This window comes from Seriola lalandi, unplaced genomic scaffold (assembly GCF_002814215.2).
Source record: "Seriola lalandi dorsalis isolate HSWRI2012SDOR001 ecotype SW California unplaced genomic scaffold, Sedor1 jcf7180002054425, whole genome shotgun sequence".
Lineage (NCBI taxonomy): Eukaryota > Metazoa > Chordata > Actinopteri > Carangiformes > Carangidae > Seriola > Seriola lalandi.
This window is the reverse complement of record NW_019524978.1, coordinates 50,452-72,430: the sequence shown is the minus strand read 5'-3', so window position 1 is coordinate 72,430 and position 21,979 is coordinate 50,452. Positions and strand designations below refer to the sequence as shown.

Below are 21,979 nucleotides of genomic sequence, written 5' to 3'. Positions count from 1 at the left end.
CCAACAGCTGTTTAGTTACTTTGGCAATCCCCATGTACTTTACAATTTTTAAGATACTGTACTGCTACTTCTACCTCACTTCATGTCTGTGTGCGGAGTGTACATTTTCCTCCACTGCATTTATCTGACAGCCATAGTCACTAGTTACTTTTAAAATTAAGATTTTACATCAAAAAGCATAGACACGTATAAAATGTAATATGAAACATATCTTACCATTAGGTTTGTCTAAACTACATAACTTTAAAGTGAGTTAAAACTAGCTCCACCTTGTCCAGCTACAGCAGGTTAATGCTAATTATACACTGATGCATTAATATTAATGCAATAATGTAGTACATGATAACCAGGTGCCAAGCACTTTTACTTTTGATACTTCAAGTGCACTTTGCAGAGAGGCTATGGCTATGTACCTTTACTTGAGTAAACTTTTGACTGCAAGACTTTTATTTGAGGTATTTTTACATGATTGTATTAGTACTGTCCGTAAGGGGCTCCGTATATCTTAGTTATTATGTTTTAGACACTAATAAGTACACAGCATATTGTATTGTTTTCATAGTCTGCCACACTTAAGAGTCTTATTTTGGGAAACACCTCTTTTATACCTACTAGAGAACCTCCCTCAACAAATTCCATCAGCACGCACATGGTTACCACTGCTTCACTGGAATTGCAACATGCAACATACTGAAACTAGGCTGTTTACAATAGAAATGTTTTCTTGCTATTATTATTATATATTATATTATAATTATTAAATTAATCGAGGCCATTACATGACATGTGTCAATATTGAAATTTTGCCATCATAACATTTCTTCAAAACAATCAAATGTCTATGGTTTCACTATTATTTTAAAGCAGGCTTTGTGGACTTGTGTTACTACAAAACCTACTTGCTTGGCAGTGGCATGATTTCCTCCTTTTCATTTAGATACTTCAGTGCAAAACAGATCTGGTCCATCGTTTTTTTCCAGCAGAAACCAGCATGTACTTTTGCGTGTATGCATTTGTTTAATAAACCCCAACTGTATTTAAATGTTCCTAAACTTGGCGTTAGGAGTTTATCAGGTGCGGTGAAGGCGTTAGTGGAGCTGGGGGAGAAACTGCAGCAAGAAAAAAAGTTTATTTGTCTAAACATAAGAATTCATAGTTTGGAACTAAAATAATTCAACATTTTGTGCACTTGAAATATACTCTATAGTAACCAGTCTCGTGAACCCCTGCTATTGGGCTACACAGTTTTCCATACATGTACACGCAAAGTATCACGGAATAATGTCACGTGGCTACTCATACTCAGCCCAAACTGTTTTTAAACAACAAAAGAGAAACCAAACCGATGGAAACCCCAAGTCAAAGTGCGCATGCGCCATGTTGGACAGGGAGTTTTCTGAGAAATCTTTATCAGTCGGTGTTGGTCTCTTTTAGCATGATAATATCTCTGCCACTCGCCACTCGACTTGATGGACCGCTCTCACTCTCTGCCTCCTTTTAATAACAGCACTTTCACAGCAATGAAAGAAATAACGCCACTGAATCAGGTGAGATTTTATTTCTTATAATAACATTTTAGAGTGGAATAATGTAGGTCTGCCTATATCTCGATGTAAATTTACATACACGTCTTTCATCTGGCTAATATTTATGTATAAAATAGGCACACACACTAGAGTACATTTTTGCAAGGGGAAAGATAAATATTGTAAATCCAGTTTGGGTTTGCTATAAAACTTTTGGCTCCAGCGCACCCTCATTTCCGTGTTGTGAGTTTAGGGGCAAGAAGAGGACAAAAGTTCCCCTGGTGGTAAGAGAAATTTCCTTTGACCCAAAAAAACAGCCCTGAGCAGGAGGTTTTCTAGTTTAATCTGGTTTGATGTGGTTTGTATAAAAATCCCACTTATAGTAGAAGATATTATAGACAGTGTTTGAAATCTTAGAGTAAAGACGACCCTCCTCTGTCCCTCTCCTCCAGGTGATGACTTTCAAAGCCTTCAACATGCAAAGAGTCATCCAGGTGGTGCAGATGGTGGCGCAGAAGAGCTGCAGAAGAGCCTGTCAGCTGTTCTGCTGCCCATTAGACATTCTGTGGTGTCAAACGGTCACATGCTGCCCAGGTAACATATTTTTATAATATGAATTTTATAATTTATTACTCATTACTTCCTCTGTTGTCATGTCTTGTTCAGGTGTTTTTTCAGATGGCATCTGAGTGTTACACACTGTCTTTGTTTGTTAACATGATACACACGTAATCTGCACTATATATATTTTAGTATTGTCTTGAACACCAGCAGCATGCATGCCAAAATGTATCATTAGTAGAAATGTAACATCACGTATCTCACTGTCTTTTTTTTAAAGCTCAAAAGCATCAGCTCACAGAGGATAAAACTACACAAGGTAACTTCTACTTTTTATATTAGATGTCTGTTAATACTGACAACCTCACATCTTTTGTTTAATGCTCTGTTGCTCTTATTTTTCTTATATCTCAATGGAAATTTTTTTTCTGGTTCTTATTTTCCTCACTAGTCTTTGGGCACAGCCTTAGGAGCATGTCAAACTGCATTTGACTACATATATTGCTCAAATAAACTCTTAAATTTTTTTAGCCATTTAAATAAGGATAACATGAACTACTGTATAACTGCATTCGTCAGCAGCACATACGTCATAAAATAATCACTTTCTTTGTTTGTGAAACAAACTTTTTCCATATGTTCAGTAAGTTTGTCATCATGACTCATCTCTGCTCTTACATCACTCTGGAACAACAACTTCCCATTCTCACATTCTCTTCCCTTTTCCCCTCTCTCTCCCTCGCCTGCTGATAACCAGTGGCTCTCCGGAGTCCGCCGTCGACCATTTTAATTGTGAACATCAGCAACTCCACACTGATCGACTGCGTCATCGGGAACGACACCTATCCATCTGCAGTGGCAGAAAGCCAGCCGCTAATGCAGGACTCTCGGCTCCACATGCACGGTGGGTAACAGCCGAACCAATTTAACAGCATATTTCGACGCAGTAAAACATATTGAGCTGCAAGTTAAATTGTGCTATGTTGTTTGATTTTCATTTTTATAGTAGTTGTACTCAAACTGTGTTCATGAGAATAAAAACATCTTATTTGTTCCTGTGCTACAGATGAGATGAGGTCCGGCTACAGCCATGGGCAGCAGGGGGCAGCACAGACCTCTCCTCCTCCTGCTCCTCCTCCTCCTCCTCTCTATCCTCTTCCACCAGAGGAGCCTCCGAGCATCAGCATCCACGGCTCGCATCTCAACTGTGTCATCATCGGAGACAACAACTACATGCACGCTGAGCAGATCCACCCGACTGAAGCTGAAGAGCCACGGCTGTGAGGCTGTGCTGATACACACACACGCACGCATGCACGCACACACAAACACACACACACACACACACATTACATATTCACAGAAACGCCATCATCTTTGGGAAGATGAGAATGTAAACTCGGTATTAGGAGAATAATTTTGTGTTGTCAGTCTGTCTCCGACAGTCTTTTATTTATTTATCTGTCCATAAAATGTTAGAAAATATTAAAACAAAGGTCCATCACAGTTTCTCAGAACTCAGCGTGACAAATTCACTATACTTGTTTTGTCTGATCAGCTGTTGAAAGCTCACAGATGTACAGTTTAATGTCAAAAAAGCAGCTAATATTGCCATTTAGGAAGCTGGAACCAGAGAATCTTTGGCTTCTTTGGCTTCTTCTTATTTTTTACATTTGGAGTGACATCACCTTTATGGTCCAGTAGGATTTCTTTTTTTTTGCTTTGGTTTTGAAAGTGGTTTCAGGCCATAGTTCATTAGTTGTAAAAGTGTTGTAAGTTGTGAGTTCCAGTACGCACAAACAAACGTCAGCTCCCCACACCTTATTAAAAAATAATATCTGCTTCCTGTTTTGCAATGCCAGGTCTTCTGCTCCTCCGTCAGACATAAAGTTGGGAGCAGTGGGAAATTTCTCACATAGATGTGACTTTCTAATGAGTCATCTCTTATGACTAGTTGATCTATCTGTCATGTATGTCCGCTGGTCTGATATCCTGACTGATGTACTTTGTTTGGTAGGTAGCCTGCTGTAGGATTCATGAATTGTATATTGTGTCATTTCATAGACAAACAGTATTGAAATATTGTGACTAAAATCCTTATCAAGTTAAGATAAAGGTGTTGACTTATGTTAAAATGTATGGCCTATGGTCACTAACAGTAGACTACTCAGTAGTGTTCATTGCTGGAAGTCATTTTGTACATTCTTATGTTTGATATTATTTAATCTTATAAAATAACTGGTAGATTTTGTGTTCAGGTTATACTGTACACAGAGGTCAAACAGTCAATATGCTGCCAATATGTGTGTATGCTAATATGCTCACATGATGATATGATATGATATGCTCCATGTAACCTTTACGCAGCATATTTCTTCTCCTTTTGTTCCGCAATGTTGTATGAAAGGAGTTTTTGATTTTGTTGTTGTATTTTGTTGCATGTTTGAAATGACCAAACATGATTAACATATATTTTAAATAAAGAACAAGGAAGATATAGAGGCATTTTTCAGGAATTGTATTACTGTTTATTGTTATTAAATTATTCTATGTATAATAAATGCTATACATTATTTCAATGTCAAGAGACAGTGTTGGAAAAAAACTCATTTTTTCTTTTTCTTCTTTCCTTCTTTCTTCTTCTTGCCTTTCTTGTTGTCCTCTGCTTTTTTAAAACTGCCAAGGCCTTTGCGGACCATGCAGCCTCTCCACCAGGCCTGCAGCTGCAGGGTCAAAGGTCACAGGCCAGGGTTTAGAATTAGGGATCAGTACAGTAAACAACCAGGAAAGGGGATCTGATAGACCATGATGGTAAGGCTGATGGATTTGGGCTTTGATTGGATATTGTTACCTTGATAGCAGATCTTGCCAATGCCTGCTGTTGGCGCAGTTTCTCCTGCTCCTCCCTGTCCTCCATCACCACTTGCTCCATCTCCCTGAACTGAACACGAATCTAATTAACAATCATCTAATGTGTGACTGAGTGCTCTGTTCAGCATCAGCAGCTGTTCGATGTGTCATGCTCAGCACTGCGAGCTGCTCACCTTCCTCCTCATATCTGACAGTTTGTCCAAGTTGACAGTTCTTTTGCAGCGCACATTGTTGAGCTGCTGCTCCTTCTCCTGCAGCATCTGCTTTGTGCACTGCTGCCACTGCTGCAGCTGCTGCTGCAACTCCTGATCAACAGTTACAACAAAATTAGATACTGCTGCAGCACTTGATGAATATTAACGATAATTCAAATTTAAAAAACAACTGATTGAATGGCAGCAGCTACTACAAAACACGACCAACAACTTCAACAATACCAGTAAACAATAGTAGCATTGAAACCACAAGGGGCTGTTGCAGTTTTTAAGAATCTGAATAGCTTGGTACAGGTTCAGCTAAACTGAAACTTCCTGGGGTTTAACACAGAGCTGTATAATGAGTTGAATCTCACTGCTCTGCAAAAATGAACAGGTTCAGCAATCTTCCAGCAAAGGCAGGGAAAAAGAAGTAAGATGCGAACAATGAAGGTTCCAAATTGTTCAAAAATGTTTCATAAGGAACAAAATCAGTTCAACATGTTTGTTACACAACAAGGACATGGACAATGCTCACAAATGCTGAATGTAAACATAACTTCTTTTTTGAAAACTCCACGGGGCACCTTTGATACCCCATCAGGGTCAAGGGTAGAAACCACGTGTATCTGATCAAGAGAAATACATATGTGATCTTGTTTTCTGTCATATATAGCCTCAGGTGAAGCAAAAAAAAGTGACTCACTTGTCTTTGACAGACAAACATATCCTCATGTCTTTAGGTAATGGTAGTTGGTATGAGTGGTTGGATTATCAGTATTCTTCTGTGTGGCATCCATAATGAACTTCATATTTAAATGGATTGAAATTGTTTTTTATTTAAACACATCCTAAAGCTTAAACTTTAGCTAAGCTAAGATAAGATAAGCTAATGATGACAGAGCAACTGCCTCCAAAAGCAATGATTACATAATAGCATACAATAATCTGATGTTATTAGTCATGTAAAGTTACCTCATGTTGATTTTGCAGGAATTTATGTGACTCCTCATGAACTCTGACCTCCTCTTTTAGCTGTTTCTGTAGAAGCTGGCAAAGAGATAAATGAAGACATGACTTGGACTACAGTTAAACTAAGGAAAGTGTAAGAGCAGTGGTCATCTGCTTATTTTAGACCACGCAAAGAGAGGTACATATCCTCTGAGCAGATGGGGACCAGAGATTAGGATGGAGGTCATAGCAGCATCCATTTCTGTGGGGTTGATGGGTAGGTGGCATTTACCCAGACTGGACTGGAATAGATGGACTACAGGACTCACCTCTAGTTGGTCCCCCAGCTGCTTCTCACTCTGGCTGCTCTCTTTTTGTGTGAGTTGGAGCTGTAGCTCAGAGTTTTTCTCCAAAATCATCTTCCTGTGAGCGATCTGAGCCGCCTGCTGATTCACCTTACGTGTCAGCTCTCTGGCGACCTCTTTCAAGTCCTGAGGGGGAAAGTGCTGAAAGTGTTGGACCCCTTGGACTTTCAAAGACCTGTACACTAAGATGTTTGAATTTTTTTTCTCAAATAAAGCATGACAACATATTCTCACTCACCTCTAGTTTCTCAGTTTCCTGTTGGATCTCCTCTTGTTGTCTCAGTATATTTTGCTCTCTCTGCTTCAGCGCTCTCTTTGCCTCTCTTGGTGGAGAGACACTTGCATTATTATTATTATACAACACAGACTTCATCCTTTCTTTCTCTCTTCTTCCACCCTTTTTTCTTTTACAGTGTAACATGAAATCACACCACATCTTGTTCAGAAACTTACTTTTCTAGTTAACTATTATTTACAGTTACAGTTAAGATTAGTATCATAAGTATGGTTTCCAAATGATGCAGTGATAAACCTTTGCATTTTCTCAGCCGTCTTCTTCTGCTCCACTTCCTCCACAACCTGCAGCAGACAGCTGAAACTTTGCTTCTCCTCCAGCTCCAAATGCAGCTTGAAAACATGCTGCCAGATGTGTTGACTGCAGAGAGAGACACACAGACAAAATTAGGCAGAAAAGAGGTTGATGCAGCATAATGTTTGTTTGTCTGCACTACTCACCAGTCTCTTCTCAGCTTGGTCAGCCTGGTTCTCTCCTACACACACACAGTAACAGTAAAAACATTATTCAAGTCTATTTATTCATCAGGTTTCTTCATGAAATGTAGAATAACGTGGCATAGAACCATTGAGATTAAAGTAGCTGACAGATGTTCCTCTGGACTGTGAACATGACAAACACAGTGAAGCTCACTTGTCCCCCTGCAGTGCCTTGCTCCCTGCTGATCTGCACAGTCAGACTATGTCCCAGTATGTCCAACTGGTCTAAACAGTCCTCCAGTACAGCTGCCAGTCTGAGACTCTGAATGTGGGATAAAGACATCCTGTGGAGAATGTGGGGCATAACAGAGAGTTTATTAAAATACCAGCGTGTTTAACACAAACATTTACCATAAATTACAAGTTGGTTCTATCCCAAAACTCGGGAAACATTATGATTCAATTACTCATTACAATGCCGAATTTTCCAAAAGATGACAAATAAATCCATTAGTTTTCACACAGCAAGTGTTTTCATCGATCATCAGGTTAGCATCACAGTAAGCGGTATTTACAATGGTGTCTGGTGCAGCTAACAGTTAACTGTAGCATGTTGCTAGCTAACTTTCTGTTGTTTCAATCGTGGGAAAAGACGATATCAGCTGTAACAGATAAAAACTTAGTTACCTTCTTCAGTTCCCTCCGTAACAGCAACTCTCACTCTTGGTCAATAACAGTTAATCCTTCAAAAGAAACTACTTTGTTTTTTTAAATAAAAAACATAACAGTCGATAGTTTGCAAGTTGACATGTCACCATGGTAACATTTGACAGCACCGAATCGTTTTTTTTTTTAGCAACTTTATTGATAACAGCTGCATTTCCTACTCGGTTTGTTTGCAGATTGTGGTAGATTGATTGATTGTTTCTGCTGACACCCAAGCTGTCTGAATGAGTTGGGCTTTACCTATGACTGCGCCATAACACACAGAACAAATATAATTTCCTCGGACATTTCCCACAGATAAATGCAGTCCCCAGGTTAGTTTTTTTCAAAGTCGTTAATGTTTGGTATTTTTACTGTGACGTTAGCTTTGCTTCTGTTTTCCTTCTTCACCTGATCCCAGATCTCCCAGTTCTGCAATAAGTAAAACATCTTACATCATGATTTTTATATTCAGATTATCTGAATACATGCTTTCTTTTCACTTCCAATTGTTTTCCTTGCAGTGCTGCAGTTAAAAGGCAAAAGTGCACCTTTGAATCCTGCTTCCTTTTTAGTATGATCAATTAGCTGAATTATGTTGATATACTAAGTTCTTTTACTTCAGATAAATGTGACACCCATCACTCAGTGATGAATTACAACTGTCACCTTTACCCAGACTCATTGTGTATTACAGCATGTGGCCTCAGATCAACTCCAGGTCTCCAGCCCCTGGTAAATTAGAGGTATTGTCTATCGCGGCACTCCAGGGTCTGTGTCTGGATCCAGCCCTGATTTAAAGACCTCCACCAGCACCATCCTGATCTGTCTGGAGGAAAATCAGAAGCCATCCCAAGAGAATGAAAATCATTTTTGCATATTTTTAATGAAAGACAAAGAATATAGAGAGACATTGGGCAGGTATCTCATTTCTGTTTATTGTTGTAGTCATTATTTCTTGCAAACTCTGCAGGGAGTTACAGCTTGTAGGTAATACAGACTGAAGGTACAAGCTTACACTGTAGTACATGCATGATGCTGCCAGTCACACTGTGAGGTTTTTTCTGTGGACTACTCCCCTTCATTCGGAGCTGAAACACACTGTCCCGGGATAGTTTCCCTCTCAGACACACAGATCTACAGCAATCCCACTGTCAAGATATCATCGAAGCAACACACACCTGATCTACAAATAACCCGTTAGAAACAAAGTATGTACAGAAACAGCAGATGACTGTTCAACATGATTGTGACCATAAAAGGCAATTTTTAAGGCAGAAATATCTTGGGAGGAAGATGAGGAATGTGATGAAGAATAAATAGACGCAGGCCAATGAGACTGTGAATGATGAAGGGAAACCGTGAAGGCATTACATTAAGACTTGTTGTATGTGTTAAACATATGTTTTTGCCACCAGTACTGAGAGACAGGGTTTTTTTTAACTGTACATTAGTACAAAAACATCAAATGGGTTTTAGTATTACAAGTCAGGAATCTACTAAAGGAGTGAAGGAGTTAACATATGGGCGACTATATATCTATCAACGTAAAGGTACATTTAAAAAATATGGAGATATTTCATGCAAATTATTAAAAGGCAAGTCTGAAATATCCTTGACATGGTACTGTAGGTATTAATGATTTTATGCCTGCTTGTGTGCACATCTGACAGACATGAATGAAAAATAATTGTTACAAATGAACATGGTTGGTATGGTTAGTCAAGATAAGTGCTTCAAAGGCCATGAAAACCTTCTTCCTCAATCAGCCACTTACTACTTTGGTTGGGATCCTACATGAACACAGTGTTTGGTTATTTCTGTGTTTTTTTGTAATTTTGTTTTGTGCTTCTTTTGGTTTGAAGTGGACGGGGCTCTGTTGGAAACAGGTGATGTCACGTACTTTGATGCACCAATGAGGATTCAGCAACATATATCTGATGACAGTCATAGGGTTGTTTGCTTAAAGGGGACCTCCACTTGTTTTACACGTGAAGTTATGGGGAGCACTACTCATCTGATGATGTCATCAGGGTCTTTATATAGGGATCATGCATCAATAAATCACCTTAATGTCACTGTCACTCAAATGTGATCAAATCACAACACACCACACCCACATAGTCCTGGTGATTAGATTAGAGTGAGTACATTAGCTGAGGGTGTTTATATTTTTTCTTTTAAACAAACTTTGACTTTTAGCATTGCTTATATAGGCTTTTATATTTTAATGAGAAATTTCATCTGATTTGGAACCACATTTTCAGGGGCTTTGATAAGCAGGGGTTGGTGCAGTTTGTCATTTTGTTGTAAGTTCACTGCACACATCAAGGGGAAAGACTTACAGATGAGAAGTTATTATTTGGCACTAAACACAACGCTTGCTTAAGATGAAACTGGGCCTCATTAATCATCGTAAGCAAAATAAAAGTAAGGGTGACTTTTTATCGAACAATCATTTACTGTACACACCCCTATGTAAAAAAGAAAATTTAAACCTTTACAAAACCTATAGTTTAATATTCCATAGTTTCTGTTGTAAACTGAGTGTCACCGTCAGTTTACAGCGTCATCTCTCTGTAGTCCTCGTGTCTCCTGCAGGTCAAACACACCAGATCAGTCCTTCTTCACTCTTGTGCTTATTGATTTGAATGTGAGTTGAGCTGGACCATGCTTTTGTGCCAGCAGAGAGAAAGGTGGGGGTTGGGGTCAGTCCACTTTGAGGCATTGTTCTTGTCTCTTTATTCAAAAGTCTGTGGCCAGAGATTAAAGGATCATCTATGATACCATAAAAAAAAGCAGAGGAGGAGCTGTACACGATGATCAGGACACAGCAACAAAACTACACTGTCCACGGCCGAGGTTCACGTCAGCCATCCTGACAGCTTTATCTGACTGAAGTATACATGTACAGTAAGATCATATCCAGTGAGTTTTTCTAATTGTGCAATTGGAGCTGAAAGCAGCCAGACAGAGAGGGAGAGAAAGAGAGCGAGAGAGAGAGAGAGAGAGAGAGAGAGAGAGTTTCAGATCTCGTTGATTGTTCGTTCGGAGGGCCGGTAGTCCTCCCTTCCTTTAGGGGAGGACAAGTAGAAGGATTGGGTTTTGCGTTTTAAGCGAGCTCTCTTGGTGGCCAGTGACAGACTGTGCTTGCTGGAGGCAATAATGTCAGAGATGAACTTCTTACAGTCCACACACACCTCCATGCTGGCCCAGTCCTCTGTCAGCTCTGGGGGAAGCTCCAGTTCTTCATGAGACTTTAAAGAGCCGTGCTTTGAAAACCTACACAGAACAGAAACAGGAGGGAAAACAGATAAATCATTCAGACAGTGGTTTTATGTTTTGTTTTTGTACGTATTGTATTTTGTCTTAGTTTTCAAACCATCCAGTGTGTGGTCATGGGTAACCCAGACTACTGTTTGACTCATCAGAAACAAATTACTTACAGGGTCATACATAGTATGTTCTGACTAAACTGAAGTGATATGTAGAGGTACCACTACTGTACACATTTGGTTTTGAGATATGTCCACTTCAGTACAAAGTGAATGAAGTCTCTGTTGTTGGGCTCACAGCATTAAATTATTAAAATGTAATGGTTGCTTTACCAGCTCAACTCCACATACCTTTATAACGGCTAGCTGATTCTTAAGTGGCCAATCAGAATCAGCACCTGAGTTCCTATTGTGATAATAGCACTGTTCATCCACTAGATGTCAGTGACAGTGTGCTGATAGTCCAAAGATACAAGCTGGATGAGGAGGGACAGGTTGTACTCAAACAGCAGCAGTCCTGGCTGAGGAGTTTCACATTTTCTGTGTGTTTTAGTAGTTTCTGCTCAGTTTTTGTGTATTAAACATAGGAATTTGCATGTTTGAATTTTACTTAATTTTTTTTTTCTGTAATCTATGGGCTTTTTGTCTTGGGGGCCACTGTAAAAATTCTCTGTACCAGTAATAATAATGAGCACAGAAACTTCTTTATCCAGATCAGAATGTAACATAAACTGTTGTGAGTCTCAGTGATTGTTAATTGAGTAATTGTGTTCGCAGCTCTTACTTGGACATGGTCTTCTGGATGCCGTGGCGCTGCGGGCTACTGGAGGATTTGTCAGATTTAGCAGCAGCTGCTGCTCCAGAAGCTTTTCCAGCTCCTTTAGACGCCGCTGTTGTTTCTACTTTCAAAGTGGGGGGCGCCGTGGCCCCTTCTTCTGCTGACGGGCCCGGCCCTCCAGCCACAGAGAGTCCTTGTCCTATAGCAGCCATGGCAGTTACCCTCTCCCTGGGGAGAGTGTTAGTCGAGCCAATGGAGTAGATGGGCAAACTGGAGTAAGGTTTGGATGGCAGCCGCATCTGTTAGAGGGGGAGGGTATGAGTGTAAATTAGAAGCATAATGATTACTGAGAAACAATACTGAGGCTAATTACCCTTTATTATGAAACCTCATATTCTCACTTCACAACTCCGAGAGAGGCTCTTGGGCCATTTTGAATGTAATGTAAGCTATTAAATATGCTAATGTTCATGAGATTGTTCTATACTGAGTCCTGGAAATGTTTTTCTTTTTATAGTGCCTCTATTTTTGGTCTGGACTCTCGTGATAGAGAGGAAACAGCCAGAAAGAAGTTTGAGTGTCGCATCTTTATCTACACAAGCGCTCTTAGAGAAAACATGAACCGTTTGAACGTCACCATATTTTTGTTAGCTGACAAAACAAGTGAGCAAGTAGGAGGCATGATCTCTTGTTTTTTTATTCTTTTAGACTTACCTTTTTGCAACACTGTGAACACACAGGCCTGCAAGGCAAAGAGAGAGAATGAATAGGAAGTGGTGATTTGAAGCATTTATACTTTCTTAGATAATCTAAATAAAAATCATGCCAGTGATTAAGACAATGATGTTTTACTTTTTGCAAAACTGGCAGACGTAGGACCAGGTGAAAAAGGAAAACCTTTTGGTTCGACAACAGAAGCAAAGCTGCAAGAAAAAAAGAGATGAAGAAAATATTAGAATCCATAATTTGATCCAATCAATTTATTAACACTAATAATCGATTTCATTCTCTTTAACTCATGGCGGAGTCAAGAAAGCTTCTAAGCTACATATTCAGTAAGAGTGTTGCTACTGTAAGTGATGGCTGGTTACTGTATCTACTTGTTTTGTACTCGACATGATCCATATATAGTGCTGTAGAGGTTACCTTTCCTTTCTTCATGGCGTTGTAGATTTCTTTGTACTGCTGGAACTTCTCCAGCTCTGCCTTCACCAGCACCTGTCTGATGTGCATCACCTCCTCCACCGTCAGAGACAAACACTCCACAGGGAAACAGAACTCCTCCTACAACCACACACACACACACACACACACACACACACACACACACACACACACACACAAAGTGAGTGGCCTTGGCAACAGAAGATTCCACACAGGACTCAGTATATATCATTCAGTCCACAAGAAGCTGTCCCTCTGCACCTTTCAGAGCAGCCTGTGTGGGTCCAGGCAACATTAAGGTCATAAAAATGTCTCATTACTCACTGAAGACAAAGCTGGATTAAGATTCAGAGAGGGGCTACAATGTGCAAAGGAGTGATGGAGTGATGGGAGGACACGTTTCCAGCAGCGATGCAGGGAATCACAAACTGGGAACCGACTGTCTTGAAGGACTATTTCAACCTGATTGGACAATTTAGTTAAATCATATATAATCGGTGCATTGTTCTATGATTTTTCATTGCTTTCTGTGCTATTTTCCCTTTACTACAGTTATTTTTCAGAGTACATATTCTGTAACAAAGACTATCTCAATATTTTGAGATTCTGTCAGTAAATTAAAGCCGGGTTCGTCTGGTTTCATTTGCTGGAATCTGTGCTTTGGAGGAGGGAACATTGGACTTATGTTGGACTTACTATCATACAGTGACCAAGGTTTGGTTGTACCAACTCTAAATGAATACTCATGTTGCTGTCTGCCTGCTGGATGTGTAAATAAGCAATTGTCTGCTAATACATTTGCCATTACAACTTTATAGTTGGGTTATAGTATGTCAGTGTTGTGTTTACAGCTTGTTCCACTTCCCCCAAGTAGCGAAACTAAACGAACCAACTAAACTAAATGAAAAAAATGTTCAAATTAAAATGAGGGTTCACTGATTTTACACCTACAGGGCAGTAACACACAGCCTGGGAAAACAGCTGTATAATGTCTTATGAGCTTGTGAGAAGGGTCTCAAAAAGAGAAGCTACAGGTTTGGTTGCATTGCGCCTGTGTAAGAATCGAATGTAATAATCGAATGTATCTTCAGCCTTTCTAAATAGAAGTGCAATACTGAGCAAGGCTCAGGCTCAGCTTCAGGTTCAGGTTACTGTCATTGCCACATGCTCCACATACACACAGGGAGATGAAATGTCATTCCTTGGATGTAAACAAAGTCCAGTGTCTTTTCTCCTGTTTTTCTCCAACTTGACATGTTGGTGGAATTTTACATTTACAGGACTGAAGTCACCAGAGATGATGAAAAGACTGTGCTGTGTGCTGTGTGTTGATCGCTGATGCCGCTGTACTGCTCTCACAGGTAAACTGTTAAAACAAACACAGCTGTGAACTCCCTCATCGGAAATTACAGCCGGCACTTCACGGCTGTACACTCCACCAGCGCAAGGACAGTCTTTGAACACAACCACTGCTGGCCTCCTGTCTGAACACACCGACTGAGACTTTTCTTTGGTTTTATATTTCCTCTGTCCACTTGTTCATTGTTCGTATTACTATTCAAAATAATTAACTGATTGTTCCATCTTTGCTATTTCTGTACTGTAATTGCTTGTTGCCTAACAGCAAACATACTCACTGAGCTGTTATCGGACAATTCATCCATCTCGCTCTAATTAAACGTGTAATAAATGAGCCCATTGAGGCTCAGAATAGAAAAGCTTTTGTTGAATCTGAATTCCTGCTGCTTTTAGTTTTACCTTCCAATTTCAATCATGAGCAAAGTGAGAAGTTGTTTTGAGGTGTTTTATGTTTTCCTACAATGGAAATACAACATGCTCAGTGAATGAAGGTGACACTGATCATGAAAAAGCCCTGATGTTATTGTATATTTGTCTTCTGGTCCTGTAAAGAGCCTTTTTAATAGTCACACATCATGAGTCACTGACTGCTGCTGTACAAGGTAATGAACTGTAATCCCTGCTCATCTCATGACTCCTGACAGCTACAGTACACTGCTTTGTTACCAAACCAGAGGCACGAAGGGGAAGAAGCATCAGACAACTTCAAATTTTTTTATACCTTCAGAAATATGGTGAAAAAAGATACTCAACGGTTTATTGAATATATGAAAACCATAGGTCTCGAGCACCCTGCTGGTCTAAGGATTTAAGGTGCCAACCAAGAACTGCAGTGGCCCCTGGTTCAAATCCGGCTAGAGAGCTTTGTTGCATGCTGTTCCCCATTTCTCTTTCCCTTCATTTCCTGTCATCCCTCTTTTGAAAACCAGCTTATGAATTATTTTAAAGGTCCCATATTGTATAAAGGTAGATGTCCATGTGTTGTTTGATTATAAAGCAGGTCTAGGTTCTATATTAATACTGTGAAAGTATCAAAGTGCTAAGTCCACAGAGAAATGCACACAGCCTGTATTCAGACACTGAGCCTTAAAACCAGCCGTCAGGACTTCTGGAACTTTGTGATGTTACTACAAAAGCAGTCACCGCTCTCAGCCATGCCCCAACCCCACCCACTTGGTCCCACAATCCAATCTTACAGGATTTGGTTTCTCTGAGTGTTTTACCTGAAATCTGCTACATTTTTATTAGATCATTCAGAAAACAGTCAGCCAATCAGAAGAGAGGCTCACATTCTCCTCTCTTCTGATTGGCTCATTGACCTGTTGTTACTTGAGCTCCAGAGAAGTCTGAGAGAAGATGTATAACTACACTGAGATGGTTTTTGGTTCTTAAAACCACAATTATATCTTCTGATCAAGACTTCAAATAAAACACAGGAAAAGTGTAAAAAAGGCGACCTTTAAAAATGTGCAGTTTGGGGGAAAAATCAGAGGTTAAAACCTGAAATTTAATTAATAAACTAACAAATTACTTGTCCTATATTAGAGCAGATTTGATGTAATTTAGCTACTTGTGTTGGGGTGTTAAGATGTTAACCAAAGCAGTGAAGCGAATGATATTTGTCACTATGTGATCACAGTTCAGTCTGTACTCAGGCGGCAGCCTGCTCTACTGTAGGCGAATGGTCACTAGTGAAGCAGGAAGCATTAGGAGAGGATGGGCAGCTACAGTTATGATCGCCTCGACGGACTGAGGACAGACTGGCAAACCTTGGCTGACTGTCTTCCACTGATGTAAACGCTTCTGCACAGAGCAAAAACTGCCTTCATCAACCCCAACGCAAACGCCTCGATAGGCTGGGAGCTCCGCAAAGGGTGGAGAGTGGAGGGAGAAGGGCGAAGGAGGAGGAGGAAGGGGATCCAGGGACGAAATGAGGCTACGGTCCGAACCTGAACGAGAGAAGGTACAGATGTGTGTGTGTGTGTGTGTGTGTGTGTGTGTATGTGTGTGTGTGTGTGGGGAGGGAGGAAGAGAAGGGTCCCGGCAGTTTGACAGAGATAAAGTGAGCACACACAGTGGATTTGGTGATAGAAAGAGGACAGGAGCATAATCCAGGAAGAGGCATGTCACACAAACAAAAGGATAAGAGAGATGACTGTGTGTGTTTAGTTTCAATCCCTCCTAATTTCCTCTTCTGGTCAGATCCTGATGTTTCCCTTATCTACCCCGCTCTCCATGTCTCACTCTGTTTCTCTGTCTTATTAAGTTACTGGACAGAATCACTGTGACCAGGCCGGGATTAAAACCTTCCCAGGCTCCAGTCCCCTAAGGGAAGCTGAAGATTTTGTCTGATTATGATCACATTCATCATTTAAATCTTTCGTGCTTTTATAAACTGTTTTACATTCTTTCATCTTCTGAGTTAAAAAAAAAAAATCAAATATGTTTTTTTGATGGTACATGAGGACATATGAGGAAGGAAAAGACATCTGACTCACCAGAGACTTGGAGCTCTGTTTGGACGGCGGCAGAAACTGTCGTACATTGGTCGGGGTTTCCTTCTCGATGGAGTGTCTCCTCTGGGGGGTCTGACGCCTCTCTGGCTGAGGTGTAGAGGAGATGGGCAGGAACATGGGAGGAGCTGGTGTTCACAGACAGAAGATAAGAGATGTACGAGAAGGAAAAGAGGGACGCTTAGATGGGAAGGGCTTAAGTATTTCAGATGTTAAACAGACACAAGAAAAAAACCAGCAAACAACATGGCAGGTGAGGCTGTAAGATTAAAACTAATCGATCACTCTCAGGGGGTGGTTTAGTTGAGCGGGCGACCGAGCTGTGACAGGGATGTAGAAATTATTCCTGACTCACTTTTCTTCCCCAGTGCAGACTCTGGGGATGTATCATCCATCAAAGATGTAGCCACACTGGAGCTGCTGGCTGACTTGCGCCCAACGAACTCATCCTGAACATGTGGAACATACAAGCAACTTTATCATCATTTGCTCTTTCGCACGCCAGATGCAATTCTCCAAATATCCCACCCACACAATCCAAACACACACACACACACACAAACTCATACTGACATCGGAGTCAGAGCTGTCCAGTTCGGCGAGGCTGGGGGCCTTCAGGAGCCTTTTCCTCTGGGGTACAGACTGGGATCCGGAGGGCTCCAGTCTGGGAGATGCTGTTCCATTTGTGAGAGACAGAGAGCTGGAAGTCCTCCTGCCCATGTACGGACTAAACTCATCTGTACAGAGCCACACAAGAGAGAGTTATACAGACGTAGGGGGTAAAAACACTCGAAATGAATCTCAATTCCTCTCATGATTCCTTGCATCGTTAATCTGTTTGTCTTTATCTAAATCTATCTTCATTGTCCTGTTCCCTCAAGAAAAAAGGGGAAACAGGTTATTTTCTGATAATGTTGATAGTGACATGAAAAGATGCAATGAATCCTGTCACAGAAGACTGAGGTTTGAGATCCATCCCGAGGGAAACGAGGGGCGGAGGGGTGAGTTAAGTTGGTCTGAGGGGAGGCAAATGAGCAGGCCGGTGTTACACACAGAGCATGGATTCCTCTTTAATGAAATATTTAGACTCTGAACTCCTAAAATAGGATTCTTTCTCCTGACAGCCTCCATGGTATTTTTTTTTTTTTTTGGGGGGGGGGGCTAAATCCTTGAAACCAAATGCCCCAATTCACTAACCTGGTCATTTGTGCACTGACAGGAGTCATCAGTCCAAAGACAGAAATCAATCCTTGATAACCAGCCACCTACCAAGCTGCCTGATTCTAACTGTGATTTCTGGAAGCCCAAATTGAACAAAGAAAAAAACAAAAACAACTTGAAAAGAGGGTTTAGAGGGAGGGAGTGTGAGAAGAGGAGACAAGCAAGTGCTGCAATAGAGAGATAAAGAGCCACAGCTGATAGGATCTATAGGATCCTTTCAGTCTCTGTCAGCAACCTCATGAGCTCGTCCTCTCAACGAGAGCTGTGTTTCTGCTTCTAAACTGGAAGTGTTTCTCTACCACGTCAGATTCCTACACATAAACAAACCGGCCGTAAGTAACTGTACACTCTACCTGCGTGTTGGCTATAGGCCTTAGCATTCAAATATTCAAATCGAGGAGATATTAGTTTACAGCCAGGGAGGAAGACAGACAAGGCCACTGGGTTAAAGGTGAACAAGGCCTTCTGAACCACAGCGGTGCTCATACTTTACCTAGTCCTGCACGGAACAAATCCTGAGGCATACTGCGAGTTTTGCCAAAACCTAAAAGGGGACACCTCCTTCATTAGGATAACTACAAAAGCATTTGTGTGTACCGTTAGATCCCAATGATCTGTGATGATCAGTGCATTGTTTTGTAATTCAGTGACCCTTTTTTTGTTTGATATTTGTGGAAATACAATCATTCTTCTTCTTCTTGCCGAGTTAGATGGGTCAATCGATATCACTCTCATGTCATGTGCATTAAGTATGAAGCTTGAGCCAGGAAGTGACCAGCCAGTGGAGGTTTCCGGAGGTCAGAGGTGTTGGTAGGTGTAGGCCTATGTATCTTTTATTTGAACTTTAAACAGAGTCAGGCTAGCTGCCCCCCCCCCAATATCCAGGATTCATGCTAAGCTAAGCTAATCACCTCCTGGCTCTATCTTAAAGGGATAGTTGGGGTTATTTGACGTGGGGTTATGTGAGATAGTCATGCATACTCAGTATGTTACCTGCAGTAGATTCAGATCAGCATGCTGCCAGTAGAGGCAGCCGGGAACATGGCACACTAACAGAGCGATGTGTTGCTGTGCACAGGGCCAGCAGAAAAAAACGTGTTTTAGACACTTTTAAAAGACATCCACTGAAACAATCCAATATCTGTTTAAATTTACATTTCATGTACAATATTTTCAGCGGTTTATCGTCCTGTGAAAACAGCACTTTCCTTTGGTACTCCATTTTTCTCAACCTCTGAACTACCGTATTACTATGAACAAGCGCACCTACAGAGCGCACTGTACTACGTTGCAGCTGCAGGTCAGCTGAGAGAATCAAATGGGATCAGATGTTTTCATGGGAAGATGAAGCACTGAAAATATTCTAAAGGAAACGTACATTTAAACGGATATTGGATTGTTTCAGTTTTTTTCTGCTGGCCCCATGAACAGCAAGGTAACACACTAACTATGCATGACTACCTCACAATAACCCCACATCAAATACTATCCCTTTAATATTTACTGTAGAGACAAGAGTGGTGTCAAACTTTTTTTTATCTAAATCTCAGCAATAAGTAAGTGTTGACGTGTTGACATGTTGACGTTCCAGTTTTAGGGAATGAAAAAGACAAACAACAACCATCAGGCAAAAAAATGCACCCGGAAAGATCATAGTACATCACCAAGAGCTGTGTGACAACAGCACTTTAATCTCGTGAGATGAGTTTCTCCTTGAAGTCGTATTTTTCTCGTTACAAGACAAGAGCTTTAATCATGGTCATTAAAGTGTGAGTGTGTATGTACACTCTCCCCATAAAGTACAGAGTGAAGGAGAATCAAACTGCTCCCTCCGTACAAGAGTGATGTTTTATAGAGGGAAGACTGTACACACACACACACACACACACACACAAACTCACACTCAAATACATTATTGGACAGTAGGAATGAGTGAGCATGAGGTGATAAAGCTTGTGGTGTGATGAGAGACATGGGCTGCAGCAGGAGGGAAAGTGGAGCACAGCATTATTCTGATTTCTCTGCCACCTCAGAGAACATACAGTGAGTGTGTCCAGTGCTGTGCAGCACATGAGACTGCACATTGATCCTTCTGCACCCTGATGAAATTCTGCACAGATGCATTGAAGACCCTGTTGTATAAAGCTGATGACTCTTTAGGACACAGAGGAGGCAGTTCAGCTGTTCCTTTTCAGTCCTTGATCAGATGGCCGGCTGCTCAGCTCTACTTGAGATTCACATCACGGCAGTGTGTTTGAGGGATGGTGTACTTAGCAAAGGCGACACTTTTCCTGAGTGTCTAGAGATCAGCAGCAACAACCAGGGACAATCTTTCAGGAGTCACATGACGCTGTGCATTAGTTTGAGAGGAGCTGGAGAAGGGAGCGACTATGTGAGCTGTTGACTCAACACTTCTAGATGCCTATCATTCAGTATGTTGTGAGCACCGAAATGATGTCCTATAGAGAAAGTGCGCTGAGGATAAGCTGTACTCAACGGGAATACAACTAAAGAGGAAGAAACAGTGATATTATACATAAACCTCAGCTGGATTATGTTATATAATTTAAACCATCACTGGCCATTAATTCAGTATTTAAACACTGGCTTCTGTCCATAGCATCCAGAGCAGTGAAGCCCTTTAAATATCCCAATCCATCTGTGGGGCAATGTGATGTGTTTCAATCAGCCAGAGATGAGTTTAATCTCCTCCTTTAGGATAGCCAGATGCTAATGGGAAGTTAGGATCCCCTCCTCTGACAAAAACCATGGACAGTGAGTAGAATAAATGCAATAAGTCTGGCTCATGTAACTAAACAATAACTATCAGCTCGGTGTCTGTTATTTTGTGGAATAAAAACATGGAGAATAACTATTATTTCTCCAAAGAACACATCAATAGCAACGCATTTTTGCGGCCCTAAAGTGAAAGAATTCAATGTCTTGTGTGCTGTAATTAGATTAAATTGCTGGTTCACATGTTGATATGTACATATGAACATCGAAAGTGTTACCGGTTGCTCTTTAAATTATCTTTAAATAAAATTTTGTTTTTCACTGACTATACATTGACTGGTAGTGAGAGTGTTGCTGATTTATGTAACATTATGTAAAAACAGTGGGTGTAATAAACTACAGCTTCAGCCTACAGCTTTCCAACCAGTATTGTTATGTTTTATTTCTATGTGTAAGTATTTTTTTTAAAGAGGAATAAGCTAAAATAAAAATTCACTGAAGTGTTTGATGCTGAGCCAGAGCCGAGGGACAGTAATATAAAGAAGGAATATTGTATTAAATAGACAGCACCTCTAGAAGGCACCCATTAGATTTGTGTCACCTATCTCTTACACAGTAAATTGCTTTGAGAAGGAATTTCTTCACAGCCAGTGTGGACAGGATGAACAACTACAAAGACCAGCAAAATATAAACATGTCAGAATTATATTAGTATAGACTTATCATTTAATATTTCAAAACAACAGACAACGTCATACTGCTGGACAAACCATCCCACTACAGCAGGTTTTTGAAGGGCGAATTACAAGTTAGATACTTTCAACATAGAGTAATACTTTCACCTTCTTTTTAGCTTTCTTGTCTTTTTTTTCAGCTCCTGAGAGCAGTACCTGCCTCTTGAGCTACTCAGTGCTAAGCTAAGTTCAGCAGCTAGCCGCTAACTTTGTCAGTACATTGTGCATGGTGGATCTGGTACATGGTGCTGGGCAGGTAGCATATAATGGATTTATTAGAGCTTTTCCACTAAAAACAGCTGCTGCTGGAAA

The 21,979-nt window shown here is 40.6% G+C and overlaps 3 protein-coding genes across 3 annotated transcripts in view; 1 reads left to right on the top strand and 2 right to left on the bottom strand.

Moving 5' to 3' along the window:
• Positions 1 to 1,388: 1,388 nt before the first annotated feature.
• LOC111658135 (uncharacterized) lies at positions 1,389 to 4,672 on the top strand. The gene is made up of 5 exons (XM_023410553.2): positions 1,389 to 1,547; positions 1,979 to 2,120; positions 2,368 to 2,406; positions 2,845 to 2,991; positions 3,154 to 4,672. Exons 1-5 carry the CDS (start codon positions 1,470 to 1,472, stop codon positions 3,369 to 3,371), a joined length of 624 nt encoding a protein of 207 aa, XP_023266321.1. The 5' UTR covers positions 1,389 to 1,469; the 3' UTR covers positions 3,372 to 4,672.
• On the bottom strand, positions 4,659 to 7,978 carry LOC111658109 (dynein regulatory complex protein 9-like). Its single transcript, XM_023410524.2, has 10 exons — positions 7,870 to 7,978; positions 7,397 to 7,526; positions 7,204 to 7,238; positions 7,001 to 7,123; positions 6,707 to 6,791; positions 6,433 to 6,594; positions 6,128 to 6,202; positions 5,132 to 5,263; positions 4,939 to 5,028; positions 4,659 to 4,810 (listed from the first exon to the last, which is right to left on the bottom strand). The coding sequence occupies exons 2-10, from the start codon at positions 7,523 to 7,525 to the stop codon at positions 4,694 to 4,696; spliced, it is 948 nt and encodes a 315-aa protein (XP_023266292.1). The 5' UTR covers position 7,526; positions 7,870 to 7,978; the 3' UTR covers positions 4,659 to 4,693.
• An 826-nt stretch (positions 7,979 to 8,804) lies between these two features.
• Positions 8,805 to 21,979, bottom strand: part of LOC111658075 (protein spire homolog 1-like) — a 42,530-nt gene continuing 29,355 nt past the window's right edge. Inside the window, exons 5-14 of the mRNA XM_023410454.2 lie at positions 21,535 to 21,602; positions 18,691 to 18,758; positions 17,550 to 17,713; positions 17,332 to 17,425; positions 16,962 to 17,104; positions 13,087 to 13,224; positions 12,793 to 12,863; positions 12,655 to 12,682; positions 11,947 to 12,239; positions 8,805 to 11,169 (exon numbers count right to left, since the gene is read on the bottom strand). Coding sequence (XP_023266222.1) covers positions 10,914 to 11,169; positions 11,947 to 12,239; positions 12,655 to 12,682; positions 12,793 to 12,863; positions 13,087 to 13,224; positions 16,962 to 17,104; positions 17,332 to 17,425; positions 17,550 to 17,713; positions 18,691 to 18,758; positions 21,535 to 21,602 — 1,323 coding nt within the window. The 3' untranslated portion in view covers positions 8,805 to 10,913. The remainder of the gene's footprint in view (positions 11,170 to 11,946; positions 12,240 to 12,654; positions 12,683 to 12,792; positions 12,864 to 13,086; positions 13,225 to 16,961; positions 17,105 to 17,331; positions 17,426 to 17,549; positions 17,714 to 18,690; positions 18,759 to 21,534; positions 21,603 to 21,979) is intronic.

What these genes read in the sequence shown, in the direction of transcription:
- LOC111658135 (XM_023410553.2), top strand. Translation starts at nt 1,470, where the DNA reads ATGGACCGCTCTCACTCTCTGCCTCCTTTTAATAACAGCACTTTCACA. An exon ending in AAATAACGCCACTGAATCAG is followed by an intron (nt 1,548 to 1,978) that starts GTGAGATTTTAT and finishes CCTCTCCTCCAG; the next exon opens with GTGATGACTTTCAAAGCCTT. An exon ending in AACGGTCACATGCTGCCCAG is followed by an intron (nt 2,121 to 2,367) that starts GTAACATATTTT and finishes TTTTTTTTAAAG; the next exon opens with CTCAAAAGCATCAGCTCACA.
- LOC111658109 (XM_023410524.2), bottom strand. Translation starts at nt 7,525, where the DNA reads ATGTCTTTATCCCACATTCAGAGTCTCAGACTGGCAGCTGTACTGGAG. An exon ending in ACGGCTGAGAAAATGCAAAG is followed by an intron (nt 6,792 to 7,000) that starts GTTTATCACTGC and finishes CTCTCCACCAAG; the next exon opens with AGAGGCAAAGAGAGCGCTGA. An exon ending in AGCTGGGGGACCAACTAGAG is followed by an intron (nt 6,203 to 6,432) that starts GTGAGTCCTGTA and finishes TCTCTTTGCCAG; the next exon opens with CTTCTACAGAAACAGCTAAA.